Here is a 25268-nt window from a genome sequence, read left to right as displayed (position 1 = left end):
CTATAATGAGACTCCTGTTTCACCCCTGGTAAGGTATCGATGGCTAATTCTCTTCCTGGTGTCACGGTGGTCCTTGCCTGTCAATAGACATAATATGAAGGGAGACACCACAACGTTAGCCTCCACCGGAGTCCCCAAAGACATTGTCTGGTAGAGAACACAGACTCCATAGAGTTCCTATGGCTATCCATTACCATCTGATGCTGCCTGAGCAAAAAAGTGAATAGGAGTGGGGGAGGTCAAAGGGGACAAGGCTTGCTTGGCTCTATTGTCCGTCTACAGGCGCCCATAGGGAAGAAGGTAATCATGGCACCAAAAAATGGAGAATAATGGCCACATCAATTCCTCTTTGGTGCTGGAAGGCAAACATGATATCTTGTGGGTTCTGCAGCTACAAGGTTAGCCACAATAATGCTGGAAGTCAGTGTGGTGAGGCAATGGTGATAAACTTTTATATCTCCAAAAATTATTCTGGATAAAAACAAGTGATTCAGTCAATACATACTCACTCCTCTGTTTTCACACAGGATGAAAAGGGAGTGGACTGCACTGGTTGACTTGTATGAGTGAACGGAGTTTTAATGAGTCGTCATGAGGACAGTCAGGGAAGCACCGGGTCAGTCCGTTCAGGGAGGTCACGGTGCTGTCGAAGAGCCAAGTATCTCTGTTCTGATTTGATGCCAACTAAATAAAGAGCTATGTCTCTGTGTCCTGCCAAGGCTGCTGTAAATATACCATTATATAAGGGGAATCGATTTCAACTTTAAGAAATGGAAACAGGACTCAGACTTGATTTAAAGTCCCAAGTGTGTGTTGGAAAATATGCTGACATGATAATTAAGACTGATAGAGGTACAGTAACAGAGAGTTGTACAGCGTTCCCTGGAACACTTGTGGCATGTTTTATCTCTACAACCATTTTCAAACAATGCATTCTTCTTCTTTTTTTTCTTCTTCTAATGTAACTCTAGTGTAATAAAAGGATACATCACTTTAATTGTGATGGATTATACACTGTTTCTTAAGGTCGTTTCATGTTTCTTTAAGTTGGTGTTCATACTTCACTGAAATGTAAACTATTGGCTGCCTTCAGGGCAGGAAATTTGAATTAAACAACTGAAAATAAACAATTTTTGCTTTGAAAAATGCCAGTAAGGAGTTTAAAGTATATGTGATTTGTAGTAAAAGAACAAACACATAAAAAGGAAACCATGGAATTTTACTTTAACTAGGTATTTACAGTGAACAAGACCAGAACTGACAACTGTAAAGCTCTAAGCCATTGGAACGAAACCACAAATATTCTGTTCAACCCATTTATCTCTGTGGTGACTGGCAGTATAATGTGAGATTAATTCTAGACTAATTCCAAACATCTTTAAACTATGCATAACTAACATAGAATACCAAAATCCTTTACGAGTGAACCATTTAGACCACTGACATCCTCTCTGACTACCGACTGGAGGATTAATGTCCCATTAAAAAGTTAGGGGTGTTGAGTTTTGGTGAGGGCTGGCAGCTGCTGCCACTTGAACACTTGCACGCAACGCTGGGAGGCTGAAACATTACATCAGTGATACAAGCAGACTGATACTTTAGAGGAAGCTTCTGGAAAGGTGCAATACATACAGATCCAAGAGAAAAAGCTCAAGTGGTTCCACAGTAGCAGCTCTCTTAAGTCAACCTGACTCTAGTTTTTGATGCACTTTTAGCCATGGCATCCTCAACACTTTGTTAGCCCTGCAGGCATGCAGTTGGCCGCCAACGTTGTTTGACTTTGATATTTGGTTGAATATCGGGTACCAAATATCAATGTCTGGACAGCGTTGTGATTCAGTGTTGACATGACATTGATATTTTGTTGGTTTAATGTTGTGTTGTAACTAACATACCATAAAAATACCAACATTGTAGTCGTGAGCAAAACCAAACGTCTGCTAAGCGTCACAATGTCAATTAGTCAATGTTGGATTTAGACTTCAACCCGATTTTCATTTCCAACTCTAATTTAATGTCTGTACAATGTTAGTCCAACGTCTTTCTGATGTAGCATTGATGTAGAGCTGGACCATAAATCAATTTCATCGATTAATTTGAATTTATGGTTTAGGACTATGTTCAAAAATGAAAATCGAATTTCAGTTTGACTTGGGTTAATTATGGTACGGAACCGCCACCGCTTCACTGAGCTTCCGTTGTTTAAAGTAACGCGAGATTTCACAAGTGAATTATCAACATGGCAGCATTCGTTAATAAGTGAGGAGATCGTTCCCAAAAAAATGCAGTGTCCGTTATCGGGCAAACCACCGTCCATTGTAAAGTTTGCCAAAAGTCTGTGGCAACTAAAAGCAACAAGACGACTACTTTATTTTAGCGTCTCAAACAGAGGCACGCAGCTGAGTTGGAGAAGTGTATGGCACTGCGAGTTGAACAAGACAGCGGCAAAACACCTGCTCAAAAGCAGGTAACATTAACGGAGTGCGTTGGGCTCGTGGAACCTCTGGGAAGACCGACACGTCTGCGTGACTACAGACAGCGGCACGGACATGATCAAAGCTCTGAGACTTGATGAGTGGACCCACCTCCAGTGCTTTGGACGCAAACTACACAACCCACCAGTAAGTGTTTAAATGACAAGGAATAATTGCATTTTGAACAATGCTTTAAAAATAAGTATATTGCTTGATAGAGTTAAAACAATAAATAGATAAAAAAATCGGTTAATATCGTAAATTGGGGGTTGTGTGAAAAAATCTGATTTTTATTTTTGGGCCATATCGTTCAGCTCTACATTGCCGTCTGTCATGCAGCCCAACCACTTATACTCTCTGTCTGCAGTTTGTTTGACAGGATGAGTGTGCTGTGTATGCACGCTCAGTGTGTCTGTGTGAAACATGTAGGCATCCTTACGGTTATGTAAACATATCTCACTATGACAGATCACCAATTCGACAAGTGTATCATGCACTCGTGGACGTGACACTGTAAATCTGTAAGGCCTGCATGCCAGGAATTCATACTTGGTGTACACTCTGCAACCCAAGAAAAATGATCTCCTACCATGTTTATCCAATATTTGTTTCGATTTAGATACAGGATGTTGTCAGTGTGAAGCCACACACACACATACACACACATATACACACACACAAATACAGATAAGGAAGCTACCGCTAAAATGATTTCTAGAAGGACAATGTTTCATTGTGAAAAGTGTGAGATTTACGTCAAAATGTTTGGTTGTTTCCTGCAGGATAACGTGTCTTTCACACAGATAAAGATAAAGAAAAAACATCCAGTTGCAATTTTTGTTGGAAGGAACAGATGTAGTCAAACATCCTGGCACTTGGAGAAGGGAGTGAACCTCCCTTTATCCACACCAGAGAATGAAACAAGGAGTGGACTTGACAAAGTGCCTGTTGCTCCACTCACTAATACCTTCTAATATCACCTTTCAGCACTGATGAGGGCTTCAGGGCAGATGCACACCTGCACTCCCCACAGCAAAATTGTTAGGTAGTGTCAGCCTGGACTTTGGGAAAAGCCCTTTGAACCTTTCAGGCAAGGTTATAGGAACTTGACTTGTGGTTTATTGTGACTAATGGAGGCAGAGCAGCTTGTTGTTTGTTCCACTGAGAACCAAAGAGAACTGTTAGCAAAGGAAGATGCACGATCAGAGATAAAGCCTGAGTTTGAATTCAGGCGAGTAAACTCTAGATGAGGTGTCAGTGAAGATCTTTGGCCTGAGAGATGCAACAAAAATATGAAGAGGAAAAATCCTCACAGCTGGGTTTTAAGAATAATGCCTCTTATGATTTTCACTCACCTGAAGTAATTTCATTATAAAATTAATTCAGTCCTGTTATGTGTCATCGAAGCATTAATCAGCGTTTTCATTTGCTAGATTGCTTGAGGAGATTGACGGACCTGTCAGAGGTTAATGTTATTGTGATAGAAAGTAGAGATAAATCTCACATTCATCAATCATCACGCTGCACAATCCTTTCCCACCACTTCATATTTCCACTTAGTGACTGATGAGGTAGAACAGTGAATATGAATGACATATTTTTTCTGCTCCCAGGGCAGAAAGATCTGTGTCACTATACAATAGTAGTCATGGTTGGGGTCTATGCCAGTTATTTTTGATGCTTGGTTCTGCACACACGGCCAAGCTCAGAGGCTGAAACTTCCTCTTGACTCGCTGGTCAATTATTTGGACAGCCAGCGGACAGCGTCCATCAGCTTCGGCAAGATAAGCGTGTTTTCATTTTGGCCATCGCAGCAGCCCTGTCTGCGTTGCCGCTCCACATCCTCGTTGTTTTCTCTGACAAATCTGGCCAAAGCACTGTGGGCCTGAGAGGGCTGCAGTGCAGGGGGAGAGCAGGGAAGCTGGGTCAAAGAAAAAGATTGGTGGTGATCTGAGCGGAGAGACAGACAAATGCTGACGATGAGGTCGGCTCTTTGTGAGTTTGAGCGTTGCAGTGTTGAACTTTTGCTGATGTTGTTTGGTCAGTTCTCTCAGTTCAAACCTGTGCTGTGACGTTAAAATAAAGCTTTCATCATCGTTACTGATACTCCTATTGAGTTATCACACATGCTTGTCGTGTTTAGTTTATTGTTCTGTCTATAAAAGATCAGAAAATAACGACATCTTCAGATTTCTTGCTTTGCTTTGTTCAACTAATAGTCCCAAACCCAAAGGTATTCAGTATACTACCACACAAGACAATAAAAAGTGGCAAATTCCCTAATTTGAGATTCTAGAACCAGCAAATGTTGGTTATACTTTGATCAAAGTATAATTATGTGTTGAATTTGTTCTTACACTAATTTTCATGAATATATGAGTGCCGTGTCCACGACATCCTTCACAGTTTTCTGTTTTTGATTAGCACAACTACATTAAATTGGCTCACTTGACAGTTATGCCCACTTATTGGATTATCATTCATATTTCTTGGCTGGTCAGTCAGCACTCACTGTCTCCGCAGGCAAGCAATTACGAAGATGTGTTGACTTTTGACTCCAACAAAAAGGTATTTTTCAGAGACTAAGTTGTTGCTCATTCACTAGTTTGGATGTACTTCCTATCACGGGGACTCGTTTTGTGCCTGGTTTTCCTCCTCACCTCCAACACCAATTCCTGAAACCCCCCCCCCCCCCCCCCCCCCCCCCCTCCCCCCAACAGTCTGTATAATGTTGCCTGCTTCCTCTACCATCTGTTGGTTCACATTTTCGCACGAGAACATCTTTACCAGGATGGATTTACAGGCAGGCTGGGAGCTATGAATTCAAGAGTGTGCTCTGTTATCTGCCTCAAGCAGCCAAGCAAAGTGAAATTTGATCCAGCTATGAGAATGCTCTTTTGCTAAGCATGATTTCTCTTCCTCTGGCAAGATTTTTTTAAAGCTACATATCTAGTACAGCCACACCTGGGTGGCATTTAAACTACATATATGGTTTAAAGGCTTATGTTAATATACAAGTTATTCTAATGGCTCTGGTGATTAAATTCTCAGCACATTATTAGTGTGGTGTTAGATTTACAGAAGTAGAGAAGTATATGACCAAAATACTATTTTATTATATTCATTTATTTATATAGTATTGCTTAATATTATCGTTTCATCAATCATTTCAGCAAACAATATTCACAAAGGGGTTAAAGGGGGTACTTGTAAGTTTTCTCTGCTGCTGAATGAGGTTTCTTGCCAGGAGTGGGTGGTGGTGATTGTCGCTTGACAAGAGCTTCGCCATTGTTGTCTTTAAAATACAGAAGGTTCTATCACGGCCCCTGAGCAGTGCTACGTCTTCAGGGCAGAGCGGAGGCAACAGTGAGTTGCTATTGGAAAGTGACGAGACGAGCCGGGGTTAGCTGGTTAGCATGCTAACTTTGTTAGAAGAAAAGACGTGATAAAGACTAGAGCTGAACTCGCAATGTTTATTCTAGACTGCTAACAGGTGTTATTGCTAACGCTGGCTATGTAGCAATAGCAAAGCTTACAAATAACTCCTTTAGGGCTGAGCATACTGTCTGGTTTTATGATGCATTTAGTTTTTGGTAGGAGATAACAGCATCTTTCCTGAATGTAAATCAAACTCTAGTGTATAAAGTCTGCTGCCATGCTAGCAGCTCTGTAAAGCTGTACTAGGCACAGTGGTGCTTTAAATGCTAACGCGAGCATGCTAACATGCACAAAATGCAGAGTACAGCTGATGCTAATGAGAATATCATTACTCTTGAAGGTATTTCGTCAAAAGCCATACTTTAAATAAATTGAAATTTCACCCTGAGCCACTAAAGCTAGTAGGATTCATCTTCTGGAGATCATCAATGTCTGTACAGAATTTCATGGCAGTTGATCATATAGTTGCTGAGATATTTCATCCTGGACCAAACTGGTGGACTGACTGACTAACAAACCAACAGAAATTGCCATAGAGCAATGCAGTTAGCATGGTTAAAAACTTTTTTCTGCTTCTGAAGGCGGATATGCCAGAGAAAGTTTGAGAACCGCTGTTTTAGATATCAGTATAGTGGACAAATACCGAGGAGGCTGCAGTGATGTCCCCACAGGAAAATCAGGAATTCAACCATCATAAACTGCTCATCTGATATCACAGCTGCAATAAACATAAGCTATGAACTGTAACTTGTAAAACACCCGTCTGCTGACATGATGAATGAACAGCGTATAGAGGAAAGACTTTCTCACTGAGAACGGAGGATAATTTGCACTTCATCTGTGAGTAGCTTTCTGCTTTAAATTTAAAACGAGTAAAGCTGTCTAGAAGTCCATCCACCCCTTCCTTCAGTTGTAACTGAAACTTAAACAGTGCGAAGTCTAAGAATATCTCTGCCATCGTAATAAAACAGTCCAAACCACATGCAGATGTGTTAGTATTCATTACTGTTATGTAAAGACACAGACCTGGGTTGGAGTTAAGATCCATGGGGTGCAGAGGAAGATGTGCCCCCTTCTCTGCTGAAGGGTGAGGGAGCAAAAGCCACACTGTTGCTGCTGACCGCTGGCCCCCCAGTGCCACTTCCTCATCTGTTCTTGTTCTGTGCCACAGATAGATTTATCTCCTTCTGTCTCTGCTATCCCACACCACTGCTCTTACTACTGTCCCTCCAACTCTCCACCTCCTTCCTTTGTTTCTCCTCCACCTCATATAACTCTTTTGCCTAAAAACTTCATTTTTTGTTAAGTCTATGGCAGGTCAATGTGACACACCAATCAGCAGCACAAAGGCGAGGTCAGGCTAAGGCTAGTCTGTCTGCATCTCAGGAAGCCTTTCCTCTACATGTACTTCTGTCAGAGGAGCTGAAAGAGCAGAGGAGGCATTTCTAAGACACACACGAAAGCAGTGCAGGAGAGAGCGGCCGAATGAAACTGAGTGAGATAGCAAGCTGACGGCAAGATGGTGTGTCCGCTTGTCTCTGAGGGAAGTAGTGTGAGGGGTGGGGTGGGAGCTGGTGGTGGAGCGTGGGGTGGGTGTGGGGTGGGGTGGAACGGGGTGGGGGGTGGTCGGGGGTATCGTAAATCAAGCACAGTGGGCACTCAGCCAAATGACTCATCCAGAGCGCTCTATAAATACAGCCGTGCAGGGACGGCGAGGCTGCTGCTACCGCTGGCCAAGAAACCCTGAGACACTGGGGTTTCTCTCTCTCAGAGGAAGGTCTTTAATAACCCTCCTTATCGTTTTTCAGTCTCACTCAGACTTATAGGCGTACCACACATCATTGGCTTCCATTAAATGGCAGAGAGCGCCCCTTTGAACCGAGCCTCGGAGGGTGATTAAACTTAAAACCAACGCTACCTGTTGGATTTAACTCAGAGGGAAAAAAATGGAGTGGGGAGACATCTAAATATTTATCCAGAGACAAATCAGTTTACATACCATTGGTCTGAACATTCAAGTCAAGTGTCCCTATCAGACAAACATACTGTAGTAGTCCAGCAGCAACTTCACTGGATGCCAAAATGTGCCCTCACTGAGACCTGGCCAACTTGATACATTTGGGGGCAGGGGTTGTGGAGGGGGGTTAGAGTGGGAGGCTGATGGCAGAGATTGGTATGTGACATGTCACATACCGATCCCCTCAATAAGGCTGTTATGTAAGCATCTGAGCTTCCTGTCCTGTCCCGCTCTGTGTCCTGAGACTTGGCCTGTTTGCAGGCCTCAGTGCATTTCCTCCACAGGATCTCACTGCTGCGGACTCTCGCACACGCAGGAATAATGACGCATGGACACAAGAACGGAAGAAGAAGCACTACTACTACTAGAGCATAGATGACAATGAGGCGGATATTTCAAACAACATCTACCACATAGAGGAGGTATGCAGCTTATTGTTTGGAGGTACTAGATTCCCTATCCTCCTTCATTTTGTCACGTACCTTTTTATGAATCAGCAAGTCGACATTTTGTAACATACAATGGTAAATTGCGTAAAAGTTTCTGGCTTTAGGTTCAGTAACCTATGTAACATTTGTCGTCCTTCACAACTCTGACACAACCATTTACCAGCAAAAGCTGCTAGTTTATCATCTTTTCATTATATGACAGTGTTGTTGGGAGCTAATGGAGGATACTTCATTAAATGAAACTTCTCTCCTGTGCAATAGAAAAAGTGTAGCGGGCAACATTGCATGTCCACTCATCCTACACCTTATCTTTGTGTTGATATTGCAGCTGCCTTTTTCCATTTAGTGCTTGATCAATCATGGCTTGATGAAAAATGGGCTTCATCATCCACTGTGCAGTTTGAGTCGTTATGTGGTCTCCCATGGGCTATGGTCTCATCGCACATTGTGTCGTTACAGAAAAACATAAGAACTGTGACCATTGATCAGACTGCTGATGAACATGAAAAACCATCAATCATTATTCATGTGCTGTTTTGAAAGCTGCAACCTCAAAACATACTTGTTTTGTTAACTGGCTGTTGTGGTTTAACAGAGGATTACCACTCTAAAGCCAGCAGCTGGTTAGCTTAGCTTAGCTTATCATAAAGACTGGAAACAGCTGTGGTCTTATACTATTTCTAGGCTGGGACACTTGGCAGTCTGCTACGACTTGCAAGGCGAGGGTCACGTGACCTACAGAGATCGCCTGAGGCGTAGGCTGTAGGCTAGTTCTTCAGTAGCCTTGCTAGCTTGTCAGCTGCAAACTTAGAGGTGTTAGCCATCACTCACATGGTTCCATGGCACACTGTAATTAATAATCGACATTTTCCACAATCTGCCTTAAGCAGTCTGTGAAAGTCCCACACAGTGGCTGGGGCACCCTTGAGAGTCCAATGCTCCCTTTAACAAACCATTATTAGAATGTAAACACTTCTGTCTGAGTGTACAATGACCAAACACCACAGTGCTCTCCCACAGCACCTCTTGCAAGATACTGTGGGGAGCCTGGTCAGTGACCTTTTCCTAATCCACAAAGCACATATAGTCAGGACCAGCAAAATACTCTTTCAACAATCTGTGAGAGGGTAAAAAATGTTCCCTTTGCTTTAAGAACCAACAGGAGCCTGCATTGTTACTTTAAAATCCATTTGACAGTCAGCCAGAGTTTCCTTTCCAGCACCTTGTCACAGGTTTTCAGCAGAAGGGAGTATGAGTTGTCTGCGATCTGTTTGTGCACACAACCCCCAAAATGTTCTGCTGCCAATACAGTGGAGCTGCTCCTAAATTCCATGTAACACTCAAGTGTCTTTTCAGTCATGGCACCCCGCCATTAACCAGACAGATTTCATTCATGCCCACTGCCTTGAAATTGTCTCAGCAACCTCTGTGAAGGAAAATTTCTCAGACCCCAAAATTTTCCTCCTTTCTCCTCTGGATAAAGGACAGTCCACTGGGCTTTGTTTTTGCTGCTTCTTACATCTTCCAGCTATTTCCCCACTGCGTTTCCGTCTCTGAATGTTTTTCCAGAACTTCATCGAGAATTTAATATCATCCACCATTGCCTCTATTTTCTGCTCCCCGCCCAAGTTTCTGCTTGGGCCTGGCCTGAAAATAACATTAAGAGTAAGGACCTGGATCCAGAGGACATCCTTTTCACTGGCAGCAGATTTTAAGCTACGCCCACCAACTATTCTTTAAGCACATTTACAATTAGCCACCTTCATGGCGAAGGTACTGAACAGGAAGGATGGTGATAGGCAATTTGGTTGTCATCATGCTCTGTCTTTATTTCAAAATTAAATAATTTGTTTTTAATGATGTGGGTGACGGGTGAATTTGTGTAGAAGCTGTTAATCACTTGTGTTGCTGCACATAATGAACTATGTTGTAAACCTGTGCCATGAAACCATGAAAATTACTGTGTCAACAAAGAGATTCTACATTCATGCTAGCAGCTCTGTGAGGCTATACTTGTGCACAGTGCTGCTTTGAGCTAAATGCTGACATGAGCTGTGTCTGAAATCCCTTTTCTATATACAGGAGTGCTCTACATTTATTGTCCACCATTTTATTTGCTTCACAATGGAGCAAAAGACAACAAACAAACAAATACAACATAATGCCATGACAGTTCGCAAAGTTTGTAGCATTCACCCTGTGTGGACAACGAAAGTCTACAATAAATTTACAGCAATTCATGCAATAACTGTTGAAATATTTCAGTCTGGACAAAAGAGATGGAATGAAATCCCTAGAGCCATGCTGCTAGCATAGATAAACAATGTATTCCTTTAAATGACTCAGTGGAAACAGAGACATATTGTATGTTTACTGTAAAGTTACAGTAAACATAATGTGTTTAGTCTAGTTGAACAGAGTTCTCTCATATCAGACTACAGATGCTTCATAATTTCAGACTTTGTGCCTTAGCACTGAGCTCCAGATGAGCTGTCACAGTTTCAAACACAAACATCCTCCCCTGAGATCCTCCCTGGAGAAAATGTTCCTAATGAAGTCAGTGGGTAGCTCTGAACAATGCTCCTTTCTATGGTGGATGTTGCATTGGAGGTGGCTGGGTTTGGAATATTAAGGAAAATTAAACTTGGCTGATGTCATCACCTAATTCAATATGAAAAATCTCCGTGTTGCATCAGTTTGGAAAAGAAAGTGCCATTGTTTTTACTGAAAGTGACAAAGATTAATAGCAATCTACAAACTGTTTTTTTTCCATAACATTAGATCCAACGTTTAACTGTAGCCCAGAAATATTTGGAACTCACTTCATGTTTCCAGAATATTGATATTCACTGTGTCCATCTGGGATGGTCCTGCCCCTTTGTAATGCTGAAAACTCGGTGCCATAAATTCAGAAATCAAGAATAAGAACAAGAAATGTGACTCTCTGAAGCCCCATATGGTAATTGTCAACAGCAGCAGGTTACCAGGCCACAACTCCTCCAGGAGGCCATATGCCGCTGTGTCAGAGACACCAGGCTATTGACTTTATATTTATATGCACACTGGGAAAACACGGATGCGCATAAACACCTCTGCACACATGCACACAAACACACCACATATATATAAATGGTATAAGCGAAGAAAAGAGAGAGAAGTTCAGTTATTGACCTTTCTGAAAATGTCATATCACAAAGTGAATTCTTGAGAGAAAAAGGACACTGAATACATCCCACAGGCTCTGAGCAGACAGAGCAGTGGGAGGTGTACGAATGAAGATAGTCCACGCTTTTATATGCAAAACAGAATCCTGTCGCTCATGCTTCTGTGGGCTTCATCATTTCACCACAGCAGCATCTATACAATCAATTCCACTGCTTCCTCTCTTAAGACACGACCTCATACTGTTGCTCATATTCCTCCTGGATTTATGATGCATTAGAAGCAGTGTGGGCACTATACATCCAACGGCTAATTAAATCAATATATCAAAACATGGACTTTGAAACACAGAGAGCTGCTTGTTTATGTCCTGTGTGTTAGATTAATTTGATCAAACTCGTGTATGTATTAGCATATATTCCAGCCATGACAGTGAAATGGGGTGTGTGTGTGTGTGTGTGTGTGTGTGTGTGTGTGTGTGTGTGTGTGTGTGTGTGTGTGTGTGTGTGTGTGTGTGTGTGTGTGTGTGTGTGTGTGTGTGTGTTGGGTGGAGAAGTCATTTTTATTCCCAGGAGCTTTTCAATTTCATATGGGTGGGGCTGCATGGTGTCCAATAGCTGTGCCTGCTTTGAAATAGTTGCTTTTAATTTTGTATCTTTTTTTTTTGTATTTCATGAAAGAGAAATATAAATACAGATGAAGCAGTGAGTCTCTTGTGGAATTAACATAGTCCAAGGTCTTTTAGACACCCCATAAACACCATTATACAGCAATACAGCAACATGTGCATAATTTAGAGCTGCAGACAATCTATAAACATTTGATAATAAAAAATGGACTCCAACCCTCACAAATAAACACAATTAAAGTTAAAACATCATATAGTTAAAGCTGCACCAAGGGTCATTGAACTCTTGCTTATGCTGAAGTCAGAGGGCGCACACACACATATACACGCATACAGCCAGTGCCAGCACCAGAAGTTTTCCATGACTAATGTGACATGGGGCCTATTTGAAAACCACCTCCATACATCCTGACACTGAAATGTCAGCACCACAGATTCATATGCTTTCTCAATTACTCCACTGGGGCTTCATTAACCTTACACACTGATGCCTGGAGAGTACTATTCTTAGCCTGCCATATTTACTACCATTGACTAACAAGTGGCATAATTGTTGAGGTTATTAAGGGCCAGCCTCTGCTCATTTAGGCTTTTTTTTCCATCCATCACTCCATCATCAACTTTAGGTGCTTACAGTCTACATGCCAGCTTTACCAGCTTATGACTGACCTCTGACTTCCTGATAATGAACAGTACAGTAGTCTGTGGTTTTAAAATTGCACGTCTGTCTTCACCTTCCAATAGTAATCTGTACAATCAACCTGACATTCAGTCATTACTGTTTAATTAGACGTGTGACTATATAGGTTAAGCGTGTTACCCTGATGAAGCACATTCCTCGCCGGATCATACAAGGACAGTTTATGTTTCGCATTAACCAGAATAATAACGATAAAAAAAACATTTTCACACACTCTGTCTCTACTGTCTGGTTCTGATTTACTCTCAGTCTTGCCTGCCTACTCATAATTACACTGTAATTATCATAACTCAATCACACAAGTCACGTTGTGTGAACAAGACATGCACCTCAGTGACATATGACACCCGTAACTCATTGCAGAGGTCACCCAGGTGGCTACCTATGGCTACCCATCAGGCATACATGTCAAGCAGTCACAGGATCGTGATGGAGCATTAGTCTCAGATGCACTAAATCAAAACATGAAATAATAAAAGACACATTTACATATAAAACTCATAACATGTTATCGCAGGGGAGATGTATGCTGAAGGGAGAGTAATAATTAGACCAGACCGGATAGAAATGTAATAAACCACAAAGCATTGCAAAATTAAATCTGACCAATCTCAATGTCCACTAACTACCTTTTTCCGAGGCTCTCAAGTGCATCTCACAGTCTTCATCAGTGGATAGAGTTTGCACAGTCAATGATAAGTAAATGTTTACAAATGTTCAACAATAAAACTATATCATGCTGCACAAGACCGCAGTACTTTCCCACTATAGTACCAGCAGTGTATGAATACCAGCTTTTTTAAATTATTTTATACCAAAACTAATGCAAAAGTGATTTAAAGTTATGCTTATTATGGAAATACACACCTAAATCATGTCACCCACAGCACTATTGTTTCAGAAATCAAGTGTGAAAGAAACAAAACGCCTCAAATGAGACCAATCTTTAAGTCATTACATGGACATAAACTCAAAACAACTCTTCATTAAGATTGAATCATACAACAGCTTTTATTAAAATAAACAACAAGGATTACTCTTATTCTGGTTAGTTTCCTAATGAACTTCAGCTTACTATTTTGCAATAGACAAAGTCAAAAACATTTTTGCGGTGTAATTAGTTAGAAAACCACATGATGGCACTGTCGCCTTTATTTCGTCAGCTGCTCTGAGGATTTCCCCAATCCAAACTTTGCTACAGCACCATGTCAAGTCCCTTAAAATGCAGACAATACTTATTATATACAAAAGCTGGAGCCAAACAAAGTCTTTGATACTTGTAGAGGAGAAACTCTCCTACCCCTCAGGTATGTATCATGGACTCAGAAAACAGCATTTAAGCTTAAGACTGTCCACCTGCTCCCGGCAACATGATCCCAAGGTCCTCTCATGAATGAAGGGGATGGTAGCCTCTGGGGACAAGCAGGGAAAAATATTCCCATAATTCAGCAGCGGTGTCCTGCTGTGGCCTGACCAGCTACTATAACCAGACAATCAAGAGAAACTGAGAGAAACAGGGAGAGAAAGAGCAAAAATACTGAGCCTGAGGCAAAAAGAGAGAGAGAGGGAGAGAGTGACATATTGAACTCATACTGGAGCCAAAGCCTTGTGTTTATTAGAGCTTGGGGAAAGAGGAGCACACTGTTTTCTCCATCAAAAACACAGCGGGGAGTGTTTCCTGTGTTGATTCTTGTTTTATAGGAATGGGATGATTAATCACAGTTGGGCCACAGGAATGACATTTAGCTACAGGTATTTATGACAGGTAAATAAATAATGAGTCTGTGCCACTTTGTCTAAATTCATAATTTACTGAAAGGCAGACTCTTGCCTGCTGGCTGTATTGCAGTCTCAACATCCAGCTACCCCGGTGCTCCGAGCTCTGTTACACCACGCAGCTGTATTCAGATCACACCTGACATTCTTGGGAGGATTCAGTGACACCGATCCTGAGCGGCGGGATGTTCTGATGATGCGTATTGCAGATATCTGGACTGAGTGAAAATCCAGCTTTTTATTCTGTCAGTGCTGCTTCTGAATGAGAGATACTGTAAAGAAGCTACTTTGTCAATGATCCCTTAAGAAGCAACTACATTTCGAAAAGTTTGCAGGTGCCTCTAAATACCGCTACACAGAATCTGTCTGCTGTCATAATGTAATCTTCAGGTATGGTATGAAAATGTCCTGCACAGATTATCTTAGAAATAAACTTTTTTACAGGAACTTTGATAACCGTATTTGTGTTGTTATTCCTCTTCCCTGTAGCTCAGGCCCATGTGTGCTTGCACGTGTTGTAACGTGTCAGTGTGATGGAGAGCAACGTCACCGGTGCTTCAAGTCCTGGTAGGGGTGAGCAAAACAAAAGCCTCAGTGTGTCTGTACCTGTGTGTCTCTGTCAAACAGTTCAAAATGTGACATAATCATGATTCCAGTCTAAATATTGTTGGCAATGTGGCAAGCCTGCCTCACAGGCCTCCACGCACACACCCCCCACCCCCTTTTCAGCACCGACTCTTTCTGCAGGTTTAACACAAATCACTAAGATGTGGATGTGCTCAGAGAAAGAGACAAAGACAAGAGAGAAGCATCAGGGGGTGCACAGCACAGGTGAACAAAAGTTGCAGGGATGCTTTCTGAACTTCTTTGCAACTTTTTTTTTTTTTGCAGCTTTTCCCCCCGGCACGGAGTAAGTAAGTAAGTTTCCAGAAAAGCTAAAAATATGATGTTTGTGTGTTAATGTGAGTCTCCCCTCCCATACACATGTCCCAATGCTGCTATTCAAGCCCCTGGCGGTCACCAGATACCAGGCTCATGTTCAAATCACCGCCCTTACAAGACAACGGACATCTCTGTACATCTCTTGACTTGCACCCCACTTCCCCTAGCAGTTCTCGACCCCCCCCCCCCCATCACTTCCCGTCCGTCTGTCTGCCAGAGACTGTCCATGTGTTGTGTTCAGACTGCAGGGCCACATTTAGACCAGTGGAATATATGTGTTGTGTTTTCCTTTCATTTGCTCTCTTAGGCCTCTTTCTTCGCTGCCTCATAACAAGCCATGTGCTTGTTTTCCATCAGTATGAGAGAGTAGTGGACGAGGAAAACAGTTTAGTTGTACTGAATTAGTGGTAGGCTACTACATACTGAAACTCTGTTGAGTCCTGATGTGTTTTAACAACCCTCAAATGGATCTTGTAATGTTGAACATGCGGTTACTCACATTTTAATCCATGTTTTGGTCTGTGTGAGTAATTTTACCTCATCTGAGACACAGCCATAACAAACTCAAACTCAGCTTTTCATATTTTGAAAAAGACAGTTTACTACAGATGGTGGTCATTGGAGTGAAGTATAAGCCTGTGTTAATCAGAAAAATTATAGATGTGAATAAACTTTGTGGACTGGAACAGCACAATAATAATACTACTTGACATTTTAGGAAATATGCTTATATGCTTTCAGTCCATTAAACATGAGGTTATAGCCAGCAGCTGGTTATCTTATCTTAGCCTGGAAGCAGGATTTATACACAAGTTAAACCCCTATAAAACTGAAACTTGTTGCTTTTACACTTTGGGTTTTGTACGGAACAAATAATATTGTATTTATACAATATATATATATATATATATATATATATATATGTTAGTTTGTGAGCTTTAGAGTTGCTGGCAGATGGATTTTGTTACGTTTGGACAGAGCCAAGCTAGCTGTTTACAGTCTTTATGCTATGCTAAGCCAACCAGGTTTGCGATAGGTTGAGGTTGGACTTGTAGAGTACAGACATAAGAGTGGTGTTGATCCTCTTATCTAACTGTAGGTAAGAAAAAGTGAAAAAGCGCATTTTTCAAAACGTCAAACAACGTCTTTTGAAAGAAGGAATAACAAATTGTTTGTCTTGCAAATGAAAAGCAATAAATTGAACAATGAGGTTTTGCTGCTATGGCCTCACTTGGTCTACAATGACAAGTAGCTTACTGCGGCATAACTAATGCTGTATTACCGAGTCAGTTTGATGCTTCTCTTACATTATGCTTCAGTATTTAGCCTTATCCCATTATTGTTATTCGTGGCCTCAGTGGCCATTGTTCAGCAGAGGTTACATGGTCTCGCTTTCATGAAAGTAATTTCACAATACTGTATGCTTAAAAAGATAAATACAGGACACTTGAGACATGACATGTAAAAAGTATTTCCACTTTTTCACTAACTTATAGTTTGTATCTTTCTGTAGAAGTATACTATTATATTTCCAGACCACATATGTTAACATAAGGATAAAACAATGAAAATGTTGCTTACACAGTACAAGACAGTACTGAAAGTGCAGTGCAGTAATGAAAGCATCATCAATCAAATGATGACCTTGGTTGCAAAAAAACAGAGATCTGAAAGTGAAGTCATTAATTATTTCGGGCAACCTACTGGTAACTGCCCCTGAAATTTGACCTTGAATACACTGAAAATTTTAGGAAAGAGAATGGTAGGAAATCATTTGTCCTATTCCCATATGTTAACTATAATATTGTGTCTCTCATATGCTTAGATAAATCAAAAAATGTAGTACAGACTGCCTCTGCTGCTTTTTATTTATAATTGAATGGGCCTATACTTTACACTTACAACTGAAATGTTATCAAGCTCTTGAAAGTACATGATTTGTATTAATATGTTAGTAATATGACTTTATTTCAAGTACTCACACAGTGTTATCTGTGCTTCACTTTTCCCTGCTTTAATCAATATAAAAAGGCATTGCATTGATAATGTCACTAGTGAAAACTTAAAATACAATATGCTATATTAGTATGTCATGATTTACAGTGTCATGGTCTGCATGACCAGGTTGAAAGTGCTGTCTGAGAAATGTTTGGTCACATTCGCCATCACTTCCGAACCACAAAAGACTTTTTGATTTTTGACTCCAACATAGATAAACAAAGTGAGTTAAATGGGAAATGGCAGCTGGGAACAGCCTCTGGTATATTGTGGTAATTATGTCATGAATGCTATTGCAGGTAGAATAATTTGAGTCAGTGGTGTTTCACATTTCCTCTCCCCTCTTTCAGAACTTTTACAGAAGCTAATACAGTCGGGTCCTACTGGAAATAAGAACGCATGAAAACAGTTTAACAGTGTTGGAGACTGAAAAATACCAACATGGAGTCTCACAAGTCAACAGAAATTAAAACTCTGTTATTACATTTCATCATTTCTCCACAAGGAAAAAAGGAAAGTGTAACTCCATAACCAATTTGTGCTCACATGCCTTTGCTTACAAAAATATCATGATTTGCCAATTCAGCTAAAACATTCAACTTTATATTTCAGCAGGCAAACCCAACAACATGGATGCCCACTGAGTGTCAGTGAGGCATGTGATTACAGATTTAATGTACTGTATTTAAAGTCTTACTACAAAATAAACATTTCACAGGAACTTGTCAACATGTCATTCATAACAAGTAGAACCTTCAGCGGTTTTAAATCTTCCTCTTTCCAGTGAAATGTTATATTTATATTTAAATAATGCTATGTGAAGGATTATGTGCCACCTTCACTTCCTTATTGACCTAATGACTTATCTCTTTTTTATTGTGGGTGTTTTCCAGCTGAAGTGCACTGATATAAAATTGAGAAGCGAAAATATAGTTTTGATTTTGAAAATTCCCTTTGGTGATGTTTTTCATGGCACCAGATGACTAACTTTGTTTTTGTGAAAAGCACCTTCATTTAGTCAGTACCAGAAATTCAAAAACATAAGCCCATATAGCTTTAGGATCCACATGGGTGATGTCAGTCATATTCTTGTGCCAGAGAAAAATTCATAGTGGTTGGTGTATTATTATCCTGTCAATATGTCTTTGAACAAGTCTCCGAATGCACACCTGCTCACTCACTGAAAATAGCATCAAAATAACTAATATCTCATTTTTTTGGACAGCTGTATATTGAGAAAACATTTTTTTATTTGTTCCACTTTATGTGTGTTGACACTTCAAAATGCCTTCTACCATGACAACGGCGCTCAAGCATATGGAGAAAATAGTAGCTAGACTAATAAATGTGTTGTTAATCCCGTGACACGACCACCTTCAACACTGAGGACTATTAATCACGAGATGACAAGTTGATTTTCAGTGTGAACATGGAACGGCTGTACTGAAAAGCAGCAACTCAAAGTCCATGAAATGATCTCAGCAGGGATCTGTTAATCCTTATCTGATGTGGAAAGCACCAGATAACAAGCAATGTCATAAGCATTCAAAAACAAAAAACACAAGAAATCTGACCCACACCTGGGCTGGTCATCTGTCATCTCTGGCCAGCTGCCCAAGTACCTTGTTTAGTTTTGGTTCAGTCTTGGCCGTCTTTAAATGAGCTTTTACTGACAAATGTTAGAAAGAACTTGCACCATTATCTGCCAGTTTGTGTGTGTGTTTCCACTGTGGGGCCACACATTGTGTGAGAAAATGTCTTCATACTTTAACTCCATTTAATAAACACCAGGGAAAAGATGAATAAAAACGAAGTACGAATGGTTGTTGCACACATCCGGTGTTTTCTACAGGGTTTTAGATAGATCAGCTGGTGCAGTTGGTGCACTCTGCTACTGTATCTTTTAACAGCTGTGTCTGTTTCCCCAGTGTGCATGTGGTGTGTTAAATATCTGTTGCATAGACACACATTCTGGGCATTGCTCCACCTGGGAATTCTTAGTCTTTGCGTTGACCATGTTTCCATACTTGATCGTCTCCTCGTTAATATGTGAGAGTACAGTGTGTGGTCATTGGTTCAAAGGTCCCATATTTTACACTTTCCTGTATTTTATTTGAAGTGTTGATCCATAAGAATGTACATTTGTGGTTTTAAGAACCAAAAACAGTCTCAGTATAGTTTTACATCTCCTCTCTCAGGCTTCTCTCTGGAGCTCTAGTGACAACAGGTCGGTGAGCCAATCAGAAGAGGGGCTCGAGCCCAATTGCCCTGACTGTTTTCTGAGTAATTTAATAATAATATAGAAAATGTCAGGTAAACACTCAGAGGAACCAAGTGTTTCTTGTGACATCACAAAGTTACAGAAGTCCTGGTGGCAGTTTCTGAATACAGGCTGTGTGCATTTCTCTGTGGACTGAGCACTTTAATACTTTCACAGTATCAATATAAAACTTAGACCTGTTTTATAAACACAAAAGACACGGAACACTCCCCCCATTTACAGTGTCATGTTTTCCTATCTCAGTGTCTGTTTTGTAGTGCCGTCTGAGCACACAGGGCATCAAGAGTCTAAAACATTATCCATGTACTTAAATGTTGTCTCATGACCTTTATCGCAAATCGCATTTCTGTAATCTCAGTTTGTTGAACAGTTTTTGTCACTAAAGGCGAAATGCCACACAATGTACAATGTGCCAAATAATCTTTTTGGGTTATCGGTCAAAACTTTGAAACCCATCCGTCCACGATGTGACACAAACAGACAGGACACAGGAAGTCTGTCAGAAGGTCAGATCTCACAGCAGCAAACAGTAGGCAAACAAATAGTTAATGTTGCAGCTGCCACACGAAGCAGCATGAATAAAATCAGTAAATGGCAACATTTTTTCCTCTGGTGATTCTCACAGTGTTTAAGACTCAGATTTATTTGCTGCAGACACGAATGATCAAAACCTTATGTTTTTGTTCCTGCTGCCGCCCAGTCAGCATTGCTGTCATCATTCTGCCCTCAGTTACTGACTAAATTGCCTTTGTCCTCTCCTACCTGGAATGACCTCGAAAAGAAATTTTCCCCCTTCATCGCCGTTGGTTGGATGCTCTGAAACTTTGTTTCCAGGTAAAGAAATGGCTCCCTGTGGAAAATAAAGAAGAGGCTGATCAGCAGCAATAGTTAAATCCACACAGAGTATTAAGGACTACATGTTGACTTACTGGCTGCCTTTCGGTTGGTAAATGTGGTTATGTTAGTAAATGGTGTTGTAAGGAGTATTTATGCTGTATAGATAGATCAAAATACTTAATGTATGGTACAGATTCTTTGTGTTGTCACAAAAGATTTTTTGACGTTTCTTTTTTAAAATATCACAAGACTTTTTTAATATTATTTAATTTACTCTACTGTGTGCAGACTGCACAACATATTCAGCTGTTCTCTTGTAACCGCAGCACTTCACAAGCTCAGCAGCATTCATCTCTCTGGCGTTATCGTGGGAGAAATATGCTTAAAACACTGACATGTTTGGATTTTGCATTGTCATATGTATCAGCATCTCTGCCGGCCCAAGAAGCTGGTGTATCGGTCCCCAGGGATGTGCCCGGGTGATGGAGCTGAGTTGTTATAAAATGTGGCAAAGTGGAGCATTATAGAGGATCCCCGTCTCTCCGGCTCGGCTCTGTCCACAATGATACATCATCTGTGTGACACTAAAGGCTAGAGATCCTCTGCTTTAAATAGCAGGGGCATCAGCATCTTTTTCCAGAGTCAACCTCATAGCAACCTTACTGTCGAGACTCACTGTCTGGTAGATGTGCTGCGGGGCAGATTTGTGGGTGTAGTTGTCACAGAGTGCCAGTGTCGCATCGTCAGAGGCTGACACAGTATATCTGCCATTGACTGGACCAGAGATACCATAACCAATGATTAAGCTGTGCCTCTAATACTGCCGGACACAGGAGGTTCACAGCGTGTGTCTGCAGATAGTTATGAGTCTTTGTGGGTCTCATTAGTGACAGCAGTGGTGGAAAGCAGCTGTACTTTAAATCTGAGATGCTTGGACTTTTTAGAGGCACAAGTAGGTAAATCATGTTCTAACAATTGACAGAAAATTTAAGCAGGAATTTCTGATTACAAAGCAATAGTTTAATCGCTCATTTTATTAAGCACAAGTGGCAACACTTAACTCAAATGTGAATAGCCTGTCTGGTGGTTTTCTTAGACTTCTGTGATTGTAAATGAAATATGTTTGGGTGGGTTGGATAATAAGTCATTTGAATATGTCCATTTGGGCTTTGGCAAACTGTGATGGCCATTTTTCAACATTTCATGGGCCAAACTTCAGGCGGATCGATAATGCAAATAATCTTTAGTTGGATCCTAGTTTGGTCTCATCAAGTAAATAACCAAATTCTTGCATGTGTCAATCCTGTGAGAATGAAATGTAGTTAAATGAACTGGTGCATAATTACTGTGTAGTTTAATAATCTTCACATATAACCACACTTCACTTACTTAGCAAATACCTCACCTTCTTTTAATTAGAGTGACTATAAAATAAGGATTACAACATAACCAGCTGCAGGTTTGCCGCTTATACAATCAAACAATGACTTTTCACTTGATTAACAACTCGGACCTTAGTGACACACCGCAGCATGTGACAGTCATTAGACTGACCTCTATCGGGGTTAATGCTAACGAAGACAAGATGTGCATCGGTGACAGCATCGGTGTTCAGGACCCACACACATGAACAAGATCTGAGAGGCATTCAGTTTCCTTCCTGCTGAGAGAGAGGGCCCTTTAATGAGCCATAACTGTGACAACCAGGAAGTGGAAACCCTACCTGAGGCCCCAGATGAAGTGCTTGAAAGGGGGTTATAAAGATGGGAAAGACAAGCTCCAAAGTGGAGGGGTGGAGGGAGAGAACAAGCTTGTTTGATGTGGTTGTCAGAAAGAGAATCTGCTTAGCTTCAGTATCTTGGGATTAAAAGCACCTTTAAGAACTTTCTTTTTTTTCAGTGAACACAGATCTTTTTGTCATGCACAGTGTACTGATTCCAGGGAAACAAGAGATGACTTAACTGAATCGTGTGGGTGAGATAGACTCATACATGTGTGTGCCTCATGTATATAGTCTTAAAAATGAATAGAAGAGCCTGTGTAGTCCCTCCATACTGTAAAACCACAACTGCATGGATATCCCTCTCCTCCAACTCTACCCCACTTCCACACTTTCCATACTGACATCCCCTGGTGGCCTATTGTTTGTTGCAGACAAACCTAACCACAGACATAGTAATATTTACCCAGCAAAGAGTACGGCAGCTTGGCCCAACCCAACAGGGCAAAAAAACCCAAACTATCTTGGGGTGTTTTCTGTATTTTTTTTTTATATTGCTGTTAACAAGGATGAGGTCATTTTTGGAAACTGTGTAATGACACCAACGCAATTATCTTTTGTTCTCAAATAGAAAGTTACACACATACACACACACACACACACACACATGGACATAAGAGGCTCAGAGAAATCTGTCAGAGGAAAGTGACAGCAGGAGGCTCAGGCTTGTAAGCAGCAGCGCAGCCTGTCAGGGGGGCTGTTTGTTCCTGAGGCTGTGTCCAACAGTATGCTCCAAATGAAATCAGATTTGTTGTTATTTTCTCAGACTGCAAGCAAATACCAGAATACTGACTGTGACTCCAGCTCTGTTAAATCAATGGCATCTAAACAAGTTTGTCCGACCAGCCTGCACACACTACAGCAGTTAAACCCGAATGTGACGTTCATTATGGTCATAAACCAAATATTTTACCTCATTCAAGTTTGTTTGAATACACCGTCAGTTACTGGGTAAATGTCCATGCAATAGTTTCTCGCATCATTTCCTTCCACTTTGGATGTTTTATTTACTGTCTAGGTAACATAGACTTTCTCAATAAAATGACAGGAAGATACTGTGGGACCAGCACGTACCCCATGGCACATGATAGGCTATCTGTTGTTAATGTCTACATGTTGTTTGAATGAGTTTATACCATTAAAATCATGTTCCTGTTCCACGAACAATATGACAAAGAGCTGCAGCTGATCCATCAAGACACTTTCCATGTTTGCCTTATGACAAGCATTTGAAAACTATTCATGTAATTTTTTAATTGTTGAAGTTTAATTGGAAAGCTTTAGGAGGCTCACTATGCTTACCAACATTGCTTGTTACTTTGCCCAAGTGCTTATTTCCCAAATGTCTACTAGTTCATTAGTGAAGTTAAGTCTAGTTAGCAGAATCTGTCAGAATAAGACACAGCCACTTAAAGGTGAAAGGCAAGACACTGTAGGTAAATGTAGGTAGCAGTAGCTAATTATCTAGCTTGTTTCCGAGTTTGACTTTGTCAAGTATCTATGGATGAACAATAATGTTAGCTAGTTTCAACTTTTGCCTTAAGCTACAGTTTAGCTGACTAGTGCTAGCGAGCTGATAGTGCGCCCTTTCATTTCCAATGTTGGCTCGGCATTTCATTACCAACATAAAATGTCATATATTATCTAATTTTAGATAATGGTATACATTTGTGCTGAGGAATAAGTAGCATTGGTGGAAACTAATTAAGTACATTTACTCTAAGCAGTGTACAATCTTGAGATACTTGTACTTTAGTATTTCCATTTTATGCTCCATTATACTTCCACTCCTACATATCAGGGGGAAATATTCTACTATCTACTCCACCACATTTATTTGACAGCTGTAGTTAAACAAGCAAGATACTGTAAGGACTGTAACACTTCAGTTCATTGAAGCATGTGCCTGCAATGTACTGGGTTCCCTTTCACCCTGGAGAGAAAGTCAACAGTTACAACTTGTTACAGAACTAAGGGGAAAACATGTCAATGGGGAGACAGACTTCATTTCCCTCAGAATCTACTCCTGAGCCTTGGAATATAATGCCAACCCTGAAGGATTGTATAACGCTCATTAGAGCTGAGGGGAAGTGCAGAGGTGATTATTCTCTGTTAGTCCTATGAATTCATCACTACCAGCAACTCCTTTCAGATAAGCATAGTCATGTGATCTGTTGTTAATATAAGAATATTAAATATAGCTGCTTCAAAAACTCTCTGGAATTAAAACAGTTGTTCAAGGCAAGTAAAAAAAAAAAAGAAAAAGAAAAAAAGAATGTATTTATTAAGTCTGAGGTGTTAAAAGATAACCTTAACGATCTGGTTTGATGAATTAGTGACGAGAACAGGGCAACATGTCAAGATAATGAAATGTAATGCAATATATTGTGAAGCAGAAATTGATTTCACATTGCAAACATATAAATGCTCGCACTCGAGTCAATTAACCTGAAGTTATTGGTAGCAGATCATTTAAGCGCTCATTAAGCCTTGGCTTGTTGATCAGCAGGTTTTTTATCCAATAATTACTGCTCTCCAGCTCCAGTGACCTCTCACTCACAGGAAGTCAAACTCAGCAGGAGACCCGGAGATGTTAGGTATACTTATCTGCATTATATTAAGTGCGTGAATGGTTTTTTTTGTGTCTATGTGTTTATTCTTTCCTCTATCCGAGTCTATATTTTTGTCTGTACCAGCTTTGAGACCTTCTTGTTCAATTGCCAAAGAGTTACTCATGGTTGTTCTGCTCTGATCGCTCCACTGAGTCCATCAATCCAATAAATGTC

General features: G+C 40.7%; 1 protein-coding gene and 1 long non-coding RNA gene across 5 annotated transcripts in view; one reads left to right on the top strand and one right to left on the bottom strand.

The window, feature by feature from the left end:
• Window positions 1-25268, bottom strand: part of arhgap24 (Rho GTPase activating protein 24) — a 67353-nt gene that overhangs the window by 22299 nt on the left and 19786 nt on the right. For 2 of the 4 annotated variants that reach the window (XM_056404237.1, XM_056404238.1), the window contains exon 3: window positions 20628-20715. In XM_056404237.1, the coding sequence (XP_056260212.1) occupies window positions 20628-20715 (88 nt within the window). Of the gene's footprint in view, window positions 1-6938; window positions 7412-20627; window positions 20716-25268 lie in introns of those variants that run through there. The other 2 variants (XM_056404236.1, XM_056404239.1) reach the window with 2 other exon arrangements.
• On the top strand, window positions 1983-18294 carry LOC130186911 (uncharacterized). The gene is made up of 4 exons (XR_008830360.1): window positions 1983-2621; window positions 15134-15217; window positions 15392-15475; window positions 17935-18294. It is a non-coding gene; the product is annotated as an uncharacterized LOC130186911 (long non-coding RNA).

The sequence above is a fragment of the Seriola aureovittata genome, chromosome 18 (assembly GCF_021018895.1).
Source record: "Seriola aureovittata isolate HTS-2021-v1 ecotype China chromosome 18, ASM2101889v1, whole genome shotgun sequence".
Taxonomy (NCBI): domain Eukaryota; kingdom Metazoa; phylum Chordata; class Actinopteri; order Carangiformes; family Carangidae; genus Seriola; species Seriola aureovittata.
Note: the sequence above shows the minus strand (reverse complement) of the source record. Positions and strands in the feature narration are given on the sequence as shown.